The 18,974-nt window shown below is 35.4% G+C and overlaps 1 protein-coding gene across 2 annotated transcripts in view; it reads right to left on the reverse strand.

The window, feature by feature from the left end:
• BAZ1A (bromodomain adjacent to zinc finger domain 1A) overlaps positions 1–18,974 on the reverse strand; it is a 61,532-nt gene that overhangs the window by 19,539 nt on the left and 23,019 nt on the right. The window contains exons 5-18 of one of the 2 annotated variants that reach the window (XM_083837672.1): positions 17,250–17,351; positions 15,855–15,942; positions 14,994–15,128; positions 14,285–14,387; positions 11,615–11,781; positions 10,777–10,872; positions 8,866–9,004; positions 8,267–8,413; positions 5,281–5,376; positions 4,929–5,153; positions 4,138–4,303; positions 3,769–3,882; positions 2,461–2,585; positions 910–1,515 (exon numbers count right to left, since the gene is read on the reverse strand). In XM_083837672.1, the coding sequence (XP_083693798.1) occupies positions 910–1,515; positions 2,461–2,585; positions 3,769–3,882; positions 4,138–4,303; positions 4,929–5,153; positions 5,281–5,376; positions 8,267–8,413; positions 8,866–9,004; positions 10,777–10,872; positions 11,615–11,781; positions 14,285–14,387; positions 14,994–15,128; positions 15,855–15,942; positions 17,250–17,351 (2,309 nt within the window). The remainder of the gene's footprint in view (positions 1–909; positions 1,516–2,460; positions 2,586–3,768; positions 3,883–4,137; positions 4,304–4,928; positions 5,154–5,280; positions 5,377–8,266; positions 8,414–8,865; positions 9,005–10,776; positions 10,873–11,614; positions 11,782–14,284; positions 14,388–14,993; positions 15,129–15,854; positions 15,943–17,249; positions 17,352–18,974) is intronic. The other variant, XM_083837673.1, reaches the window with a different exon arrangement.

The following is an 18,974-nucleotide window of genomic DNA, read 5'->3' on the forward strand; positions in this document are numbered from 1 at the left end:
CGTTTCTTGAACATTACCCTCGGGAGTTTACTTTTGGTAACATCCTCTACCCATCACCATTCTACAAATAACCCAGGTGCAAGCTTACATATACAGGATTTTATCAGCAATTGGAGCCAATGCTTTGGGGCAATAAATGGAAAAATACTTGGCCAAGAGGAAACGAGGGGGGCGGACGACACACAGTCCTAACTTTAGCATGGTTTTACATTCTACTCATTGAAACCCGTAAGAATTACTGTTCTGCATATGCCTCCTCCTCTTGTAATAAGTATTTGCCAAAGGAGAGAGGGAGAAAAAAAAACAGCCCACAGAATCCACAGCATTAACGTTAAGCCACACAACAACCAACACAGCTAGTTTTTTTCCTCCTCAAATGTTTTAGTATGACCCTGCAATAATGCTATCTTTCCCTTGTTCACAATACCCAGTCCAGCAAAGGCCTTTGAATAATTTCATGCATTGCTATGAAAGAGTGTGTCCCACCTACTCAAAAATCAATGTGACAATAAATCGCCTCCCTTTGTGAAGTTTCCTTCTCCAGTGTCACACCTTGACTCTCACCACAATGGAAACAAGGACATCAAATGATCAATCTATGACTTAACCTTTAACAGGTATTTATCTCTATCCCCCAGTAATCTTTTCCCAAAGCTCAAATTGCTTCCTCATGACGAAAATATTGCCTGTTTTTTTTAAGCATAAAGTATCACAAAATTAATTCTCAATTAGTAAAAAACAAACCAAAACAAAAACACACCATATTTTCCATGGAGCAAAATAACACTTAAGAAATAAGAATTATTCTTAGGAATTAATTATAATTAGATGAGAGTTAAGAGGTTTCTAGTATAAAATAGACGAATTACAACTGCGGAAGCAAATTAAAGTCAGGAACCTTTCCTTTACCTGGAATATGGAATTTTTCCACAGGAAAACTGCTTAGTTGTTCGTATATTCTATTTTTCTCCTGTAAAAGAGTTTCTTTTAAGGCACTCTCCCTATGTCCTCGGGAATTGAGAGCCTCCAGAAGTTGGTCCAGTTGTTCCCGAGAACTGTAAAAGCACCAACGGTTTGGTTTATATACTGGCCTTGGCACCTCTACAACAACACTGGTGTGTGAATCTTGGTCAATATTGGAGGTAGATTCAGAGGATTTCAAAGACTCTCCAGTTTTACTGAATACCTGAGGTTCATTTGTGCAAGACTGTACACTATTCTGAAAGGAAGAGGTTCGAGGCAACAACATGTCTTCTGTGAGACCAGAATAGTCTTCTTCTATAAACAATCCAGGAACAGAGGGGAAAATCCAGTAGCGTCGGTACATACGGTCACGACCTAAGGGGGTAATATTTGTGCAGGCTGTTGCATTCTGAATCTTTTCTAGTAGTTCCTTCTCTTTCTTTTGTTGCTCCTGTTTTAAAGCTTCTTCATCTTCAGCAGTAAGTGGTTCACTCTTTTCAGAAGTCTCTTCTTGTCTTGTAAATTCTTTATATCCGTTTTGCCCTCTCCTTCCTAAAAGTTAAAGGAAAAAAGAGTGGTAGCAGCATGCTTAGATTTATTTTAGCTAAAGAAATAATAAGGGTTGGTTTAATTTATCTCCCTTCACAACTATCTAAACTTACACTGTCAAGAACTATCGGCTTAGTCAGGAAACAACTCCAGCTTTATTAAAGAAAAATAAGTGATTAACCCACTTTCCCAATAAAAAAAGGAAGCCATCTTTACTGTACTTTCTCTCATTTACCAAGATTGAGATTTTTAGTATTATAAAAAAACTCTAAGAACTTAAAAGAATGTCATAAAACTGTCTTATCACAATAAAGTAAAACTCTAGCAATTGAATTCACTCTGTTTTGGACTTTATTTACTATACTCAAAATAATGAACTTAAATTCCCAGAAAACCTCAAGCAAAAACAGAAGTCATCAACAATTCATCTTCCTCTGATGAAACCTATGTCTAGTTACAAGCATTAGGCTATGGCAATTACTGTACCAGAGCTTCTATTAACATACTGCTTAGGAAGCCTGGGAATAAGTCTGATTTCATTCTTATACAAAAGGCATACTGCTTCATTAACAAAAGCAAACTAAATACAACCACTCAATGTAACATTTTCTTTTAGAAACATGTTGTTTTTGAAGATTTCTAACAAAAAGAATAAAAAACACGTCGTATCTTATCAGATGAGATTCTTTCAAAGTCACTGAGGTACATTACTTTTAACTGTAATTGTCTGTCAGGCAAGTATACAAGACAAGATGCAGGAGAGGAAAAGAACATACAGCTGAGCTGGCAGCTAGATCTACGTCAGGCCAGCTAAACTCACTTAATAGCCCACTATGATCATGATCTTTTTTAAAAAGTTATGAAGACTGATGTTTACTGAAAGTTTAAACAAGAACTGCCCAGTTGTGTGCATGCATTCACACAAACACACATGTGCACACGTATTACCTCTTCTTCCTTTTTTGTTTGGTCCCAGCTCTTCTTCATCTTCTGTCACTGTGTCTACATCTTGCTCTTTACGTTCAGTTTCCTTGCTCTCTGTACTAGTATCAAGGTCTTCCCGTTCCTCCTCCCTGAGGCAATTAAAAAAAAGGTGACAGGCTGAGCAACCACATATTAAAAGCTGAATGGAATGAAAAGAATACATGATGTAACATGGCATCTTTAACACAAACAGTATTTTCCTCTCAGAAGTACTTAAGCTTGTCGCAGATCTATAACACTGCATGCTTTCTTTAAAGAAATGAACAGTCATAAAATATATTAAACACCGAAAGAAACTCACTGAACTGAAACTGGGAAGTTCCATATTAAAGACTAAAAACAGCTCTTCAGTATTCACTCTTTCATTTAAAGAGCATTACTGTAATCAGACCCTGTTTCATGTTTTCCTAAGATACTTCTACTACGCCACATTATATTTTATCGTTAGTCATTAAAAATATACAGATTCCCTCATCAAAATATATATCACTTTATAAAGTGTTTATTACACATTTTTCTCCCTAATCTAACAAATATAATCCAAAACCAACAAAACTACATGCAACCATTACAGGATAACATTTTACACATAAACACACACCAATTATAGCTTCAGAAACATAGCACAGATCTGTCTTTAGCCCATGCTCACCTCTTGCAAGCAGATTTATTTAGCTAACTACCTCCCTCAAGCAGGTAAGGATACAGTTTTACGTATACACTTTTTTTCCTGGAATCAAGACAGTTGCATACACATGAATCTTACCTTCTGAAATCATGCAGTTTTAATAACAGAAACAAAAACTATTTTTATGGAAATCACCTGGGATAGCACAGCATTTTTTAAATGCTACTAAATTTGATTTATAAACAGTTATGCAAGGTCAGTATTATTTAGTTCAGTGGACCAATTCTTCAAATTAAAAAAACAAACGAGAATGGTTTATTATGAGGATATTCGTAGATATGAAGCGAGTAAGACAAGTAGTGCAAAAAATACTGATGAGATTTTGCAAGTTCCTCTTATCAGTAGGTAAGGTTGTCAAGCTTTCAACAAAATTTTACATATAATGAAAAATAATTTTTAAAATAATATTGCTTTCATAAAGTAATTCTAAAACACCAGGAAGAAAAAACACTAAGGGCTATATACTTTAATGAAAATATAATTTTATATATGAACAAGTCAGTAAAACTACACAGGCAAGATCTGGGCATGTGACTGAAAAGTGCTATATCACAATTTATCGCAGTAATACCACATTATCATACCCAACAGATACTTCTGTGGCAGGATTTTTTTGCTCTTCTTCCTTCAGCTTTTCTTGTTTCTCTTTCATTTTTAACTCTTGTTCTTTTAACCTTTCTTCTTTCCTCTTACGTATCCTAATAGTATAAAAACAGAAAATCAGTTGCGATCAATCTAGTATCTGATCTGGCTACATCTTTTTCCTTTATAATATCATCTAAAAATAACAGTAAAGTGGAAAAGCACAATCCTAAACACAATGAAATTTCACTGCTCTCTAGGGTCTCAAGAAACCAGTAGAGAATACAAACAGTTTTTTTATATGCCTTTTGCAACTGAAGATTAGTCTAATTTGTGTCAACAAGGTTTAGATTCCTGTATCCCAGTTCTACCTTGCTGCTGCTGCCTCTCGTTCTTTGCGATGCTGTTCTGCCTTTAATTCTCTGAACTCCTGTTTTGCCTGTCGTAATACATCAACAGAGTCCTCAATGAAATCTCTCGTGGAGACAAGAGTCAGAAGTTTCCCACAGAGGGCGTGAAGGATCTTCATCTTTTCTCCTAATAAAATTCAGACCAATGTTTACATTTCATTATGAAACTGATAAATAATCCTTACTCCTATACACTTCAGACAGAAGTATATAAAAACGCTCCCTCAAAGAAGTGAGTAGTCAGAAGTCAAACTCTTGTAGTATAATAGCTGCACTTGCAAAGAGGCTTTTCTTGAAATGGCAAAAATACCATCTTTGCTCAGAAATGTAAGTCTTAACTTTTATCAACTCCAATAGCATGGAAAAGAACTAAAATGCAATATTGCTTTACAACTAGAGATAAAAGGAACAGTAGATAATCATTTTTCTCCATTCACAAATAAACAAAACCCAAAATAGAATGGCAACAAAAAACAGGGGATTGAATCAAACGCTCAGATGCTTCTATCACATAGAGCCCCTTATGACAAATAAAACTAACCTTTTTTATAGGATTATAAAAAGGTTCTCAGACATAATGAGATGCTATCTATGCGATCGGCTGATCTGGTGAGACCTACGTGACCCCCAGAGATCCCTTCAGACCTAAAATATTCTATTACTTAGTTAACTTTGACCACTGTTGATCTGAAGTTACAAAAAAAGCTGATCACTTGACAAGCAGTCTAATCATCCCTAACATTTTGTCTTACCTGGCAACAAGTCATACACTGAGGTACTTGAAAGTTTCTTCAAGAGACCAGGATTACTTAATCGCAGCTCCATACAAGCATCATCAGTAGCATCAAACCCTCCTCGTTTCTGGTAGCGGTATTTTGCATTGGCTGATGTTACATCGGCACCTGATGCTAGAATGTGAAGTCTGAGAATCTCAGAAAGAGTGCAGCTATCAAGATCCAAGTTTTTCAAATTGCAGCCTATAGTTGAGAAGAATGAACAGTTATTTTACATAGACATTTAAATGTATACAAAAATAAAAATGTGCTTTAAAATACAGAGTAAAACAAGAACAGTAACAAAACAAGAAGTGAAACCCACACATACCCTGATGTAACTGGGGCCATGCAGCTGCCAAAGTTGCAACTGCAGACAGTGCAGATTTTGTGGGGTCTGCATCTTCATCCAAAGCCTCTGTTAAATCTTTAAGGAAATAAACACTTTATTCTAGGGCAAGTTAAAACTTGTACTGTGGAAGGGAGGAAAGCAAGCCATTTTTTAAAGTTGCAGACAAAGCGAAAAGAGGCCCGATATTTACAAAAGCATAAATATATTCAAAAATCAATTCAACATCCAAATTAGAAGTAACGTATCTTTAAATGCAACTAAAAACCCAACTAATAACTAAGGACATGCACCACATGCTACACACTATTCTCCCAGTAGTATATATGTAAGCTGCTAAAGCAACCACAATGCACGAGACATGCACAATGGCAATATAAAAGGCAATGAAGAAATGAAGCAGGAAACACACTTGAAAGCAAAAAAAAGCAAGATGCAAACACCTCCATTTTGTTCCTTCAAATGAACTGTTACTTACTTAAGTTTTAAGACAGACCATCCAAGCCAATTAGACATTTTGATGCTGGTTATCACCATTCACTGTATATTTTTAATATGCAACTTATAGATAACCTCACTGTTCCGCACAAATATGATTACCAAGACTTTAAAAACAAACAACATTTCACCAAAAGAAGCAGCTGCAGTTAATAAGTAGCATCACATATTAGCAAACCAACAAGGAAAGCAGGGGAACTAGAAAGCAGAAACAGCAAAATTCCTGTCTTTTAGACAGAAATTTCCTTTGCACTTACAGGTATTTCTCCAGAGGGCTGGCAGATTTGTTTTCAGCGTTATATGCTGTTTCAACAATTTCACTTTATTCAGTAACTACTTAATGATTTGGACCTAAGTCATCAATTGACCAAAGAGCCACAAATCCAAACTAAGACCACATAAAAAGCAAGTCCACAACTGAGTCTTGAATGATGATTAATGTTGTTTGAAACCTGTTACCAAGACATCGCAAGATGAATCTCTCCATTTCTCCCTTCCACCTTACCCACCTTACAACACCATTTTAGAAGGTACTATACACCCAAATCCTGCACCCATCATATTTTCTGTCATGGAAGCACTGCCTGCACAGAACTTAAGTGAGCAAACATTCATGCTGACTACTAACAGTTTGGTTAGCCAGAACTACAGAGGCGAAAACATCTTATTCTTTTACATGAAAGAAGCTTCTAAACAAGAACTACAAAAAATGCAAGTTCAAAGGTTTAAAGTAACAGTAGAAGATAGAGTGCCCTGCCCACAACTCTGTCAAACTAAAAATGACACTGCATGTTTTTGCAATTGCCAGCCCCATGTAGTAAAATCAAACAAGTTATATTGGATTTTCTTCTACTCATTCCTGTGAACAATATGGAATTTAATCAACTATTCTACGATTACCTCATAATTGAATCTTTTTGCTTAGATTGCCCAACTTGTGCTCCCAGTATAGTATTTAAAAGAAATTTATGTAATTACTATTGAATTTAGCAGTTGTAGTGCAAAATTCTTAACTCTGCATTTAATCTGTAACTTCACCCAAATAACAAGAGCTCTTCTTGAATACAGCATCCATGTCTTACATAAAGGTATTTTATAGATTGGACATAAGTACAAAAGTATTGCACAGTTTTCAAGGGAGGAATTAAAGGAATCATCAAATCAAACACGAAATGTTCGTATATTCCCACCTAACTCTAATGACATAAGACTAGCAGGAAGGATCTTGTCTTTTTTTTAGAGCTTCTCTTATTTTTTTTATTTTTTTTTTTTTACTATACACCAAGTTTGACAGTCCATGAACACAAGACCTACTGGACAACAGCAGTGTGGCAATAGCTGTCATCCCTTTCCACCAAGCACTGCATGAAACAAACGAATTGTGAAAAGCCTGAGACCTTAGATTCAAAACACAGAAGGTACATGCAGCAGTAACATATTGAATATTTTCCAGGGTCCCATTCTGGTGCTTCCTTCTACCTCCTCAACCATATTAACACATTGTTTGATAGACAGTCATCTTTGATATGTTTGATAGATAGGATGAGCGTAATGAAGAGTTAGGATCAGTTCCCCGATCCACAGCAAGGCTTTAAATAGCTGAACTAAAACAAGCAAGGGAGAAGCACCTTGCAAGGGCATAATCAGAAGAATAAGTCTGTATTATTGACAAACCCTTGGAAAGCACCCTGGGTAGCATCAATAGAGTACAACGCTCTGCAGAATGAACCTTAGAGCATTCACAGACTACTGGCTGAATCACTGACCTGGCCCAACACAATACAGAAACAGCTTAAGGATGCAGACATAATGTTGTTTACTACATACATTTGGAATAAATTCTGTGCTTCCTTCTGATTAATGTTTATAGTATACTGAATTCCTGTAAAAACGTGTGCAACTTTCAGCCTTACCATGAAGCCTAAAGACAGAGTGACACTGGAAATCTACAAACCCGGTACTTCATCACTGTAACTTTACACTTGGATGTCTTGAAGGATGATGGATATTGAGATCTCCATTATACATGAAAAACTTCCCAGCACAAATAATTAGACACAGACATTTTTTTCCTAGGTAAAGACCTTTGAAAAGATTTAGGTAAATGACTCTTTTTCCTGACCCTCAGGAGAAACATCTAGCAGTGCTGAAGGAGGAACAGCAGGAGGACAAAGGTGAACACAAGTTTCCTTCACCTCCAAAGCGTAAGCAGTGCTGTTAAATGCTTATTATGCTTTGCTGGACACAACTGAAGTAATAATGAGCTTGCTTTTTCTGTATTTTCCCCAGCCCCCACCCTCCATGCCCAGTTCAAATCTTTAATTTCAGATAAGTGAAAAAACAAGACCATTTATATACAATATCCATGCATAATAAGATGAGGTTAAACAAGGAAATGACACAAATCATGCAGTTTAAAGTTAATTCAAGTGAAATTTCATTTTTTCAGCAGTAAAATTAAGGATCTGACCTTTGGTCTCAGCATCAGCTATTTGATCTTTGGCCACTTCTTCCTCCTCTTCGGCCATTGCCTGAAAGATGGCAGTCAGGAAGAAAAACAGCAATTCACATAGTGGGCCTTCAGTGTCATTTCCTACAAGAGCTTCCTCTAAAACTTCTGTGAATAAAGTTTAAGAAGCGTCACTTTTGCCACAAAGCTGGAAAACAATTACGTACTGAAGAATGTAAACATTTTTTTATCTTTCCTTCAGGTATGACAATTAAGCTACTTTTCCATAATTCACTGCAAATATTCCTAAGGCGATGCTGTCAGAAAAAGTGCTGACCGAACAAGGTTATTTTCTTAAAATACAACTGCAAGAATGAAGTACCAGGAGACATTTATAATGAGTAGATTAACAGCTTCTAATTGAAATTAATTTTCTTTTTATAAACACTGCAGAAATTGACTGTAAGGAGAAAAACTGATTGATACGCATGTGTAAGCACTGCTTTATCAAAGCTGCATGAACAGCTTTGTAGTAGTGGTATAAGGGTGCACCTAAAACAGTCAGTAGGAGAAAGGACACCACAGAATTGGGGCACTTGGCCACATAAATGACAACTTGCCTAAAGTCACTCCTTCAGGAAATTCATCTTGAAGATCAAAAAGTTCACCAAAAGCATATAAAAACTCCAAAACCATCAGAGCATCACCAAAGATCTCAGGAGGAAGTCTTGTCTTCACTGGCATCGGAACAGGAAGTTCCTGCAATCCAAAATGAACAACTTAATATTGTATCTGGTTCCTGCAGAATACAGGTGATTAAAAACAGTCTGTGATTTTAAGGAATATATCTGTTGGACTTTTTTTTTTTCTTTGCTTACGTTTTACTGGAAATAGTTCTGCAAGACAACCTATTACCATGGTAACATCTGTGTAACATTTGTAACAAAAAACAGAACAGCATGCAACTTGGACATTAATCTTTTGTAGATACGTAAGTTATTTAACTTCACAAACAAGTAATTTTTTTGTCATTGTTTAAAGGAACTCAAATCCACAAGTTAAAACAGTGTGTATAGAGATATTTCCTTTAAACGTGTAATATTCCATACGAGTTTGACTTTAAAGTTTTATGGAATTGTCCAGACAAGCAAAAATAAACATATTCTGAAAAAGCTACTCATCACTGCCTGCAAAGACAAGCTAACAAAAACCCAACACATACATATAAAACACACCCATCTAATACTAGGATACGCAAGGTCATGCCCAATGACTGCATGTTCTGGTATTCGTCTTTTTGCATCGGTAAGGCAGTTATGATACCTGAAGACATTTCAAAGGGAGCTGATAAAAGCATGTAACAGGACCACTTAACAGACACTACCAAGAACTCACAGACAGTGTCTAACTCTTTGACCTTCAAATTACTATCTTGATGCAACTTTTCAAGGTTTGTCTTCACATAATGGTTCTCAGTAGACAGAGAGAAACACTTTCCAGAAAGCATGACTTCCTTCCACAAAAGTAGTAGTTCACGAATATGAATGAGAACAATACTTGATATTACGCTTTCAGAAGAACACACCAAGCATTTCATCTATCTCCTGAGAAGGGTATTTTTTGAGAAGCAGTCTGTGGATAGAACTGTCTTATTGCTCCCTCAGCCAGGCTCATCTTTATATTCTTCTCAGTTTTCACTTGAAACAGCAGCACTGTTTTGCACAGCTTCCTCTCATTATGACAAACTCCTTCACTTTTTTTCAGTTTCTTCTTTTTCTATACACTAGCTAAGTTTTCACTCCTCTTCAAAGGCCTATTACAACTCAAACATATTCAATATGTTTCATATATTCATATGTTCTTCCCAACACATGCTATCATTTCAATTAATTTACTACTTTTCTACTATTACTTGTCCTCTTTGCTTCTATCATCTTTCCCTACATATCTCAAACTCATCCTTGTGTTTTTGACAATTTTGCCTCCTTTTGCTATCTCCTGCCAAAATTTATCATACAAAGTGTATGTAAACGTATAATAGCAGACAATCTTCTGTTATGTAGAACCACATTACTCTTGTTTAGAAGATTACCTTTGGGAGGTAAATTCTTTTTACTTTCTATAGGTTTCCAGTATTATCCAGAAAGATTCATTAAGCAAGCATATCTCTAGAGTTTAAATCAAGAGTGTACTACAGGTAGTAATGAACTAACATCCTTTTTCTTTTCCATCCAAAAATGTAGTTTCTTCATTACGTAAGTCTTTAAGTAACTCAGGCTTACTTTAGGTGAACTCATGTTGCATAAATTTAAACAAAAAAAATATTAGGAATATATCTGTTCCATAATAAGACTAAGAACAGCCTATTAAGTTTTTCTGGAGTGTGAAAACGCAGGTACACACCGTCCTTGTAGCATCACCATTGGGAAACATATGACCACTGCTGATAACCATATCTACCTCTGTATAAAAGAATCTGGCTTGCAGACCCTAAGAGGCACGAGTTTGAGGTATTCCAAATTCAATCATACCTTAAGATCATCACATTCCATATCCTCTCTAGGCTTACTCCACTGTTTAAGGTATTCCACATATCTTCTTTTTTCTTCACGCAGCTTTTCTCTTTCCTGAAAAAAGTCAGAATTGTATTAAGATACAGTTGGATCGCCCTACTACAATTTCTAGAACTACGCCATTTACTGTTTCAATCACACTGAAAAGTAAAATCAAACCGTATTTCATTAGAATGAAATAATCTATTCACTTATTTTGTATAAGATAACAAAATGTTTTAAAGTGAGCTTCAGTAATGCTTTGTTAAACTTTTTTCATTTGTTTGATATTAAAAGGAGGCCAACTGAAGGAAAAAAAACATCTAAAATAAGAGCATTCACGAATGTTGCCAAAAAAGACCATCAAAATATATACTGATGTGACTGTGGCAGAATGTAGTGGCAAAAACAATTTATTCACATTTAAAGTGACAGAAACTTATTTAGCAATTTCAATCCAAAGAGAAACCACGAGGAAATCCACGTCTAATATGCTGTGAATCTGACACAGTATGGTGTCTCTAAACTGAAGACAGCCATCAGATCAAACACTATCATGCAAAATTGAAAAAAATCAAAATATTTCTGAAGTATGTACAAAGTAACTTTCCCTAGTTTGTAACATTAGTTCACAAAAAAGTTTATCTAGAAATGCAGTTCCCTGGTATGTCTTACAAATATCCATTCTTCTAAAGCTGCATTTCTAGGAACTCAAAAACAGTTAATGGAAAATAACTAGAAGCAGATAGCAACTAAGAAACAAGTTAGAAAGCCATTATGCTGTTCCTATATGAAACATATACTGCAAATGCATTACTTTTTCCTTTTCAATTTTGAGTCTCTCTTTCTCTTCTTTCTTCTTCATCCTTTCTTCTTCGACAATCTTCTTTAATTCCTCTCTCTTTTTCTCCTTATCTTCTTTCTCTCTTTTCCTGGCTTCTATAGCATTTGCCTTCTCTCGTTTTAATCTAGCTTTTTCAAAAGCTATGCAGGAAAGAAAAGTTATTTACAAAGTGTTAATTTTATTTAGCTGTGCTTAAATAGACTGATCTTTTTATAATTACTACATGAAAAAGATATGGTTTTGAATTGTTTCTATGCAACCAGAATTCAATCACTTGAAAGTTCTTTAGAGAATCAGAATTTCAGGGCTTAAGTATTATACGTGTTTTACAAGGTTGTCATCACTGTAATAAAGTCAACCTTCTCTGTTCTTAATGAGTATACAGATGTTTATTACTTATTTTTTTCTATCAAAAAACAAAGATGACAACAGATTCCAACTGCGTATAATTACAGCAGTGTATTTAATAATGTCTGCTTAATAAAACCATGTCATAAGTAGGAATGACATATAACCATGAAATACTTGTGATAATAAAACACTTTAAAGTGGTTTTTAAATATTTAATAGAGTTATTACTGAAAAGTCAATACATTTCAAATCTAGTTAGTACTTGAGTGTTTTTTGTGCCAGTTTTACTTCTGTTACACAGCTTAAGCTGAACTTCAGTTGTTAATAAATGTTATTGCCTGAGGAGATCCAGATTTTCTTGTAGCTGTCTGCAGGAAAACAGCAGGACACATACTTCCACTTTCTGTGGACAGACAATATCTGTAAACTGCCACAGGCTAACAAATAAAAAGGCATCAGCAGGCTTACCATTTTAATTGAATAAGCAAGATGGCTAGAATCACAAGTGAAGAAAATGAGAAAAAAGATTCTTACTTTAACGCAAAGAGTGTAACACCAGAAAAGTTTCCAATTCAGTTTTCCTGTGAAATTCTGAAAATAGGCTAGATCGTTTTTACAGCAAGGTGTGGGACCTAACAGTAGTGACTCTCACCCAGAAAATAAAAGCAATGATGCTCATTCCCTGCAGTCTTCTACATAAGAAGGTTGATTTTCCAAGGTACTTGGTATTTTGCTACACCTTTTCACATTAGTAAAGTGCTATAAGCAGCTCTTTTTGAGACTTTTTTTTTTTTAAGACTTCATGAATCTTACTAATTACCATTCCAATTAAGTATTATTTACAGGTAAAAATGTTTAGCTTAATATTCAGTTACATTAACAGTGCATTTGAAAGTGTATGTTTAAGCTTATTTTACAAACGGGATCATACTTTTCAAGAAACTGGTATAATGTTATACCTGTTTCAACAAGAAAAGATGCAGTTCTTAAAACGAATAGTTTAGAGTCATGGGACAACAGTAAGCTGAAAATGAACACACACAAGTGTGACAACATGGTTTTTAAGATTTTTTTTTCCATTTGATTCCTTCATTATTTTGTGTCCCCAGCAAAGATCAAAAAGCTTTTTACCAAGTTTGAATATCAACCTGCTCAAGAGCTTTTTAGCCAGGTGGCAGAAAACATTAAGAGTACATTTAGATCTCCGTGCCAGGCAACTTATTACAAGACTGGTTGCTCTTTCATTGTTTGAAACCATATGTTCTAAGAGCTTTGGGTTCTAGCATGCAATCAGATAAATGTAAAATTAAGACAAAGCACATCTTAACTAGCCTTCCAGAAGCTGTAGTGAGTGCCACGCAAGAAAGGAAGCAGCCTTGATGGCGTTCCATTATGACCTTATTCCATGCGGTCAGCTTCAGCACATAAAAAATAAATGCCAGTTGTGCAAAGATATGAACAAAAGACTGCAGAACCCCTTAAACCCTAGCATCTTCATCTCCTCAGCAGGAAAGGCCCTGATCAGCCACATGCAGTTTTGCAGTTAGTCCAGTTAAAAGCAAATATTGGACTACATAATTTCCCGAGGTCCCTTCCATATTAAAACATTGTATGGCAGTGGAAATAAAAGACAAACCACAAGTTCACTGGACTGTCCACAGATGAAAGCCTTATGAAGGAAAATTGTGCTTATAATTCAAAAGACCATCTCTTTGTTTGGGCAAGGAGACGTTCTTTACCATGTCTCCACAAGAAGACATGCCAGTTTACCTAGTTAAACCCACAGAACAGCTATGTGCGTCCTCTTATTGCATTTGAAACCAAATTTAAATAGATCAGAAACACATCAAAATTAAGCCAAGAAATACTTCTAAAGTGATTTGTGCTCTTTGAATTAGAACAGTGTTGGTAGTTTTTCTATTTACAGATCTTCCTCAAATCACGTATCAGTTTGCGTTAAAAGCCTGTGCTTGGATACATATTCAGCAGATAAAATCTGGATTCTGAAGATATGTATAAACTTCTGCAAAACTTTATTTTGCTCCTTACTTCTCTAAGATAGAGACCAACATAGCTGGACTGCAAGCCTCATCCCCTTCCACAGTTTAGTCAAATAAATAGACTCAGGGAACAATTCTAACCACTGAGGTACCCCTTGCAATATAACTGCGGCAGTACATTCTTATTACTTTCTCCCCTTGAAAGGTGCAATCCAGAAATACTCTAATTATGGCCAGCTCTCAGACCTGCAAGAACAGGTTCTACCAGTCACAAGACTAAACCTCAACTTACCCATGGCTTGCATATCTTCTTTTTGCCTTTGGAATCTCGTCTTTTCCTTTGTTACTTTATTTTTGTTTCCTTGGGGATTTTGTTTAGCTGGAATATTGTCCTCCTGATAGAGGGTTGGGAGGGGGGAGTGGGAAGAAAGAACATAACATATACAGTGAAATGGCCTACAACAAATATTCCCATTTTTTCCATCTACTCTCTAAAACAAAACTGTAACCATTTCTCAAATACACCGACTATTCAGAGATCCTGTCTTGTAATGGAAAAAGAAAACTTTCATTCATCTTTCTTTTTAAATAAAAAGATTAGAGCATTAAGCTTTGATGTGTTTAATTACAATTTCGTCAGTTGCCTGTATCTGAGAGTATGAATTCTGTTTTTTAGCAGATAATTTATTAATCATTCCCAGAAGGGACAGGTACTCCATATGCCTTCACAACACACTGAAAAGCTAATTTATTGGTGGGATTGCAGAAGTAAGCATGACAAGAATGAGAAGATAAATACAAAGTTTGATCTCTCTCACAAGGTTAAATACAAAGCAAGCTACTTCAATAACAATTACGCAATATTTCCCAATTTATCCTCAAAAAAAACAGTGTCAATCTTGAATTCCAACTGTTCTGAAAGTTCACAAAGAAAATGGAAAAACTGAAGTCTACACTGATTTGTCTTGATCTGAAGTTTAAAATTTTGTGGTATTACTTACATGACTAATGGACGCCCTCTTTGGAGGTCTCCCTCGCCGTCTGCTTGCAGGACTGAAGATAAATGTGGGTGGATCATCAGGAAAGAAGTAAGAGAAATGTTGTTCTGCTAGATTATATTTTGCAATTGATGTTGCCTTAGTAAGAGAGATGAAAACAGATATTCACTGTGAGATTGTTACCTTTTCATAAATATAATTAATGAATCATTCATTCAGAAGGACTGTAAAAGTAACTAGATTCACAAGTGGTTATCTTAGCATAAGAAATAAAACCCTGCAATAGTATAAATGTAGAGTTAATCCATCAAGAGGATAATAATGTAACAAGCACACATTTGAAAAACAGAATTTGACCTAATTTGAGACTTAGTTCAGTCTACAATAAAATATTTCCAAAGATAAAAGCATCACAACAGAATAATATTATCGTACTGTGTCAAAACTGAAACGGTTAGTTTTACGTGACTCAGAAATACTAGCTGCATACCTTGATGAATGTAAACAGACTAAGTAAAAAAAATACATTATTTAATTTTTTTATATTTTTTTTAACGTAGGTAAGAGCTGCCATTTTTATTCAGGATCTTTTCTAAACTGGCAATTAATGAAGATCTTAGAGAACTAACTTCTGCCTGGTGTACAGGAAACTACCATCTTGTTTACAAGCAAAAGTTAACAAAAACCCATTTCTAGAAAAAAATACAGTATTCTTCATTTTGGAAAAATACTAACCAATGTATTATACTTATAATAGGTTAAATTCAATGTAGTTTAAAAACTGAGTAACACGTAGAGAAGTGCAAGAAAGAACAAAAGATTAAGGTCAATATTCTATCACATAAGTCATTCCATCTTATTTACCTTAGTTTTAATGACTCCATCATGTGGTTCACAGTGTTGTTTCAGAAAAAGTTTAAGTCTATCACGAGAAAAGAGATGTTTCCTCCGGCTGTTTTAGGAAATAGAGTTAATATTATCAACTAACAGTGCAATCATTGTTTAAATGAAGCTGACAACATGTGCAAGAACTGATGTAACTGATCACATCATTAAGCTTTTCGCCATTTTCTTCATTATAAACTACACCCTTACTATTTATGCATATTTAAGTACAAATATGCATCCATAATTTCTGTTTTGAAAATCCTAGTATGTCCTCCGTCTTACACATACACACACTTCCACAGCCTATTCAACCTCATTAGACCCTCTACAAACATTCCATACAATCAGTGGCATTTATAATATCAAAATAAAAGGAAAATCCCATTGCTTTAGATGAGAGTACAAAACAAAGATTAAGAAAAAAAGAGCACAAATGCAGTATTCACAACTCACAAATGACAAGGTAAGGCACAAAAGTCTCAAGCCAGCAAATGTGAGAGGTGAATTCTCAGTTTGGTCAAACTGTATAACTCCCCTCTACAGGGAAAGTGGGCACTCTAAATGCTTCCTGGAATGTCAGGGAATCTGTACTACTTCATAGAAAAGAGAAAACCAACCAGGAGTTGCTGAGTTTATAGAAACCATCTGGCTGGAAGTACCCTGTTACCATACAGTTCAGCAAGTGCTTAAGCGCACAGAAGAATATAGATGATACCTGAACAAGGACTAATTACATCAAGTGACTTGCCCATTACACATGAATAATTTATGAAAAAATAATCCTGATTTACGCCGGAATAAAATTACTTGAAATCCCTGATATTTTTTTCAGAGCATCCAGATTACAGAGTTTTAATGCACAATCTATTCTTAAAAAAAGTAACACTTTTGTTTCCAACAAAGTTCAACAAAAAGTTATGTTATTTTTAAAAGGTCTTTACAGCTTTCTATTTTATAATAGTAAAACAGTCTGATAATGCCACCTTCAACACTTCAAACCAGTATCATTGTAACACAAAAAGATTTCACAATGCCAATATTTAATAAATGTTACACAATAGAATTCTCAAACTTTTTCACCTCCTTCAGTCACACCAGTAGGGACAGGTAACATTAGCAATAGCGGGTCTCATCCTTATGCCAGTGAAAGCACAGATTTGAAAAGAATTGGTTTATGCATTAAAACTAGTAAAGCTTGGAACCCTTAACACAGAAATCTCGTGAAACACAGTAGTTTGTTCCAGTGTCTCTAATTAATAATTCTAATGTATTATCATAGAATGCCATTTTACATCAAAAACGTCTTCTCAGTGATACAACTCACATAGTTGTTGTAGAGAACCATTTTAACTTTCATATACTAATTTTTACCTCAGCTGAGATGCTTTAACAATAACAGATTCATACAGTTCTTTTTTAATAGGCTGGACTTTGTATTTGAACAAAGAAGGATCAATTATGGCTTTCTTCTTCCTACAAAATGTTAAAGAAAAGTTAAGTTAGTTACAATCACAAAATATTCATTTTTATTCTACATGTTATATGTATTTGTATACATACACAGAAGACCACTTCAGAATACCCAGATTTAACAGAGACCATTGGTACCAAACTGGACCTGTTCACTCCTGCCAACTTTTCTGCTACTTGTTTTAAATCAAAGTCAGTAGAACTGCCATAAACAGGAAAGAGAAAATTTTGTGGACTGTACAGATGATTTGTTGGGATGATCAATTTTGCTCTTCAGGATGTCAAACCCATCTCTTCATACTTCTCAGAGGTTATTTTGAACCACTGGCAGATACAAATCATATCAATCCTTTGATTGTTTTGGCATCGTGACCACTTGACCCTGCTGTATTATATTCAGACAGCATAACCTTAAGGTAGCCATTACCACAAAACTACTGAGACAGACTAAAACATATTCAGTCCAGGACGTGACCATCTTGATATCCAGTCTGAGTCTGGCTGGAGCTACCTATATGCTGCAGTAGTCATGGAACTACAAAAATTGCAAGGGAAAATACTGAGGCTTAGAGGATCAGGAATGCATCTAAAACAAATGCTGTCGTCCTTTTGGAAACAAGGTAGGGGAGTTTCTTCTTCTCTTTGACTAAAAGAGCATTTGGTAATGCAAAAAACTCACTTGGAGAATGCCAGCTATATGACACAGTTTGTTCTATTTGGAACTCTATTTTCTGGAATCTGACAAAACCTTCAACATGCAAAACCAGCCACTTGAAGATTGGTAGCAACACGCTGGTTATACCACTCTGGGGACAAGACAACTGCAGTTAGAAACAAAATCCTGACTTTGAACATTTTGGTGAAGGCTTTAAGCTGCCTTAGAGCCAGTACTTCAGTTTTTCCTTACAGTAGGTGGTAGACTTAGACCTACCATCACTATTATTAGATTCAGGATGAAAGAACAAATGAGAGAAAGAAAATAAGAATTGAAGATGAAACAAGATTAATGCTACTGAAGATACTGTATAGCTTTATTGACAAGCCATAACTATACCTTTTAACATATTCTTTTCATATTTTTTTTCCCCAAATAAAGGCAGAAAACTAGGATGAAGATCATAAAAGAAAAAAAATCAGAATGGTGAGGTTCCACTGGCATTATTTCCAAAAAACTCAGTTACCTCTGTTTACATTCCCAAATTTGGGAAAACAATTAACCATTCCCCAAAATAAGGATGATACAACCACTTCAGATTGAATAAACAACCAAATTCACTGCCACAAACTAGCTGGCAAGCCAGTAAGATTTTCTTCTTCTAATATTTCTGATGTTGTTGATGGTTCACATTACCCATAGTCCTTCCAGAGGGAACACCATGAATTAAGTGCGGCTGATATTGTATATAATCACCAGCACAAGCCCCTCGATCTCCTGTCTGCTGCTGACAGGAAAGCAAGAGTTCAGCCTTACCATTAGCACACTGTGACAGAAGTCTAGCAGTTTGAGGTATGAACACAGCTATTGTATCACCACCACTATTCTCCTTTGTATCAGAGGATTCCAGGCCATAGCATCAACAATTTAAGAGCTAAGAGGACTGCTACCTTTTGCTTTGTAACTCAGGC

The sequence above is a fragment of the Anser anser genome (genome assembly GCF_964211835.1).
Source record: "Anser anser genome assembly, chromosome: 5".
Lineage (NCBI taxonomy): Eukaryota > Metazoa > Chordata > Aves > Anseriformes > Anatidae > Anser > Anser anser.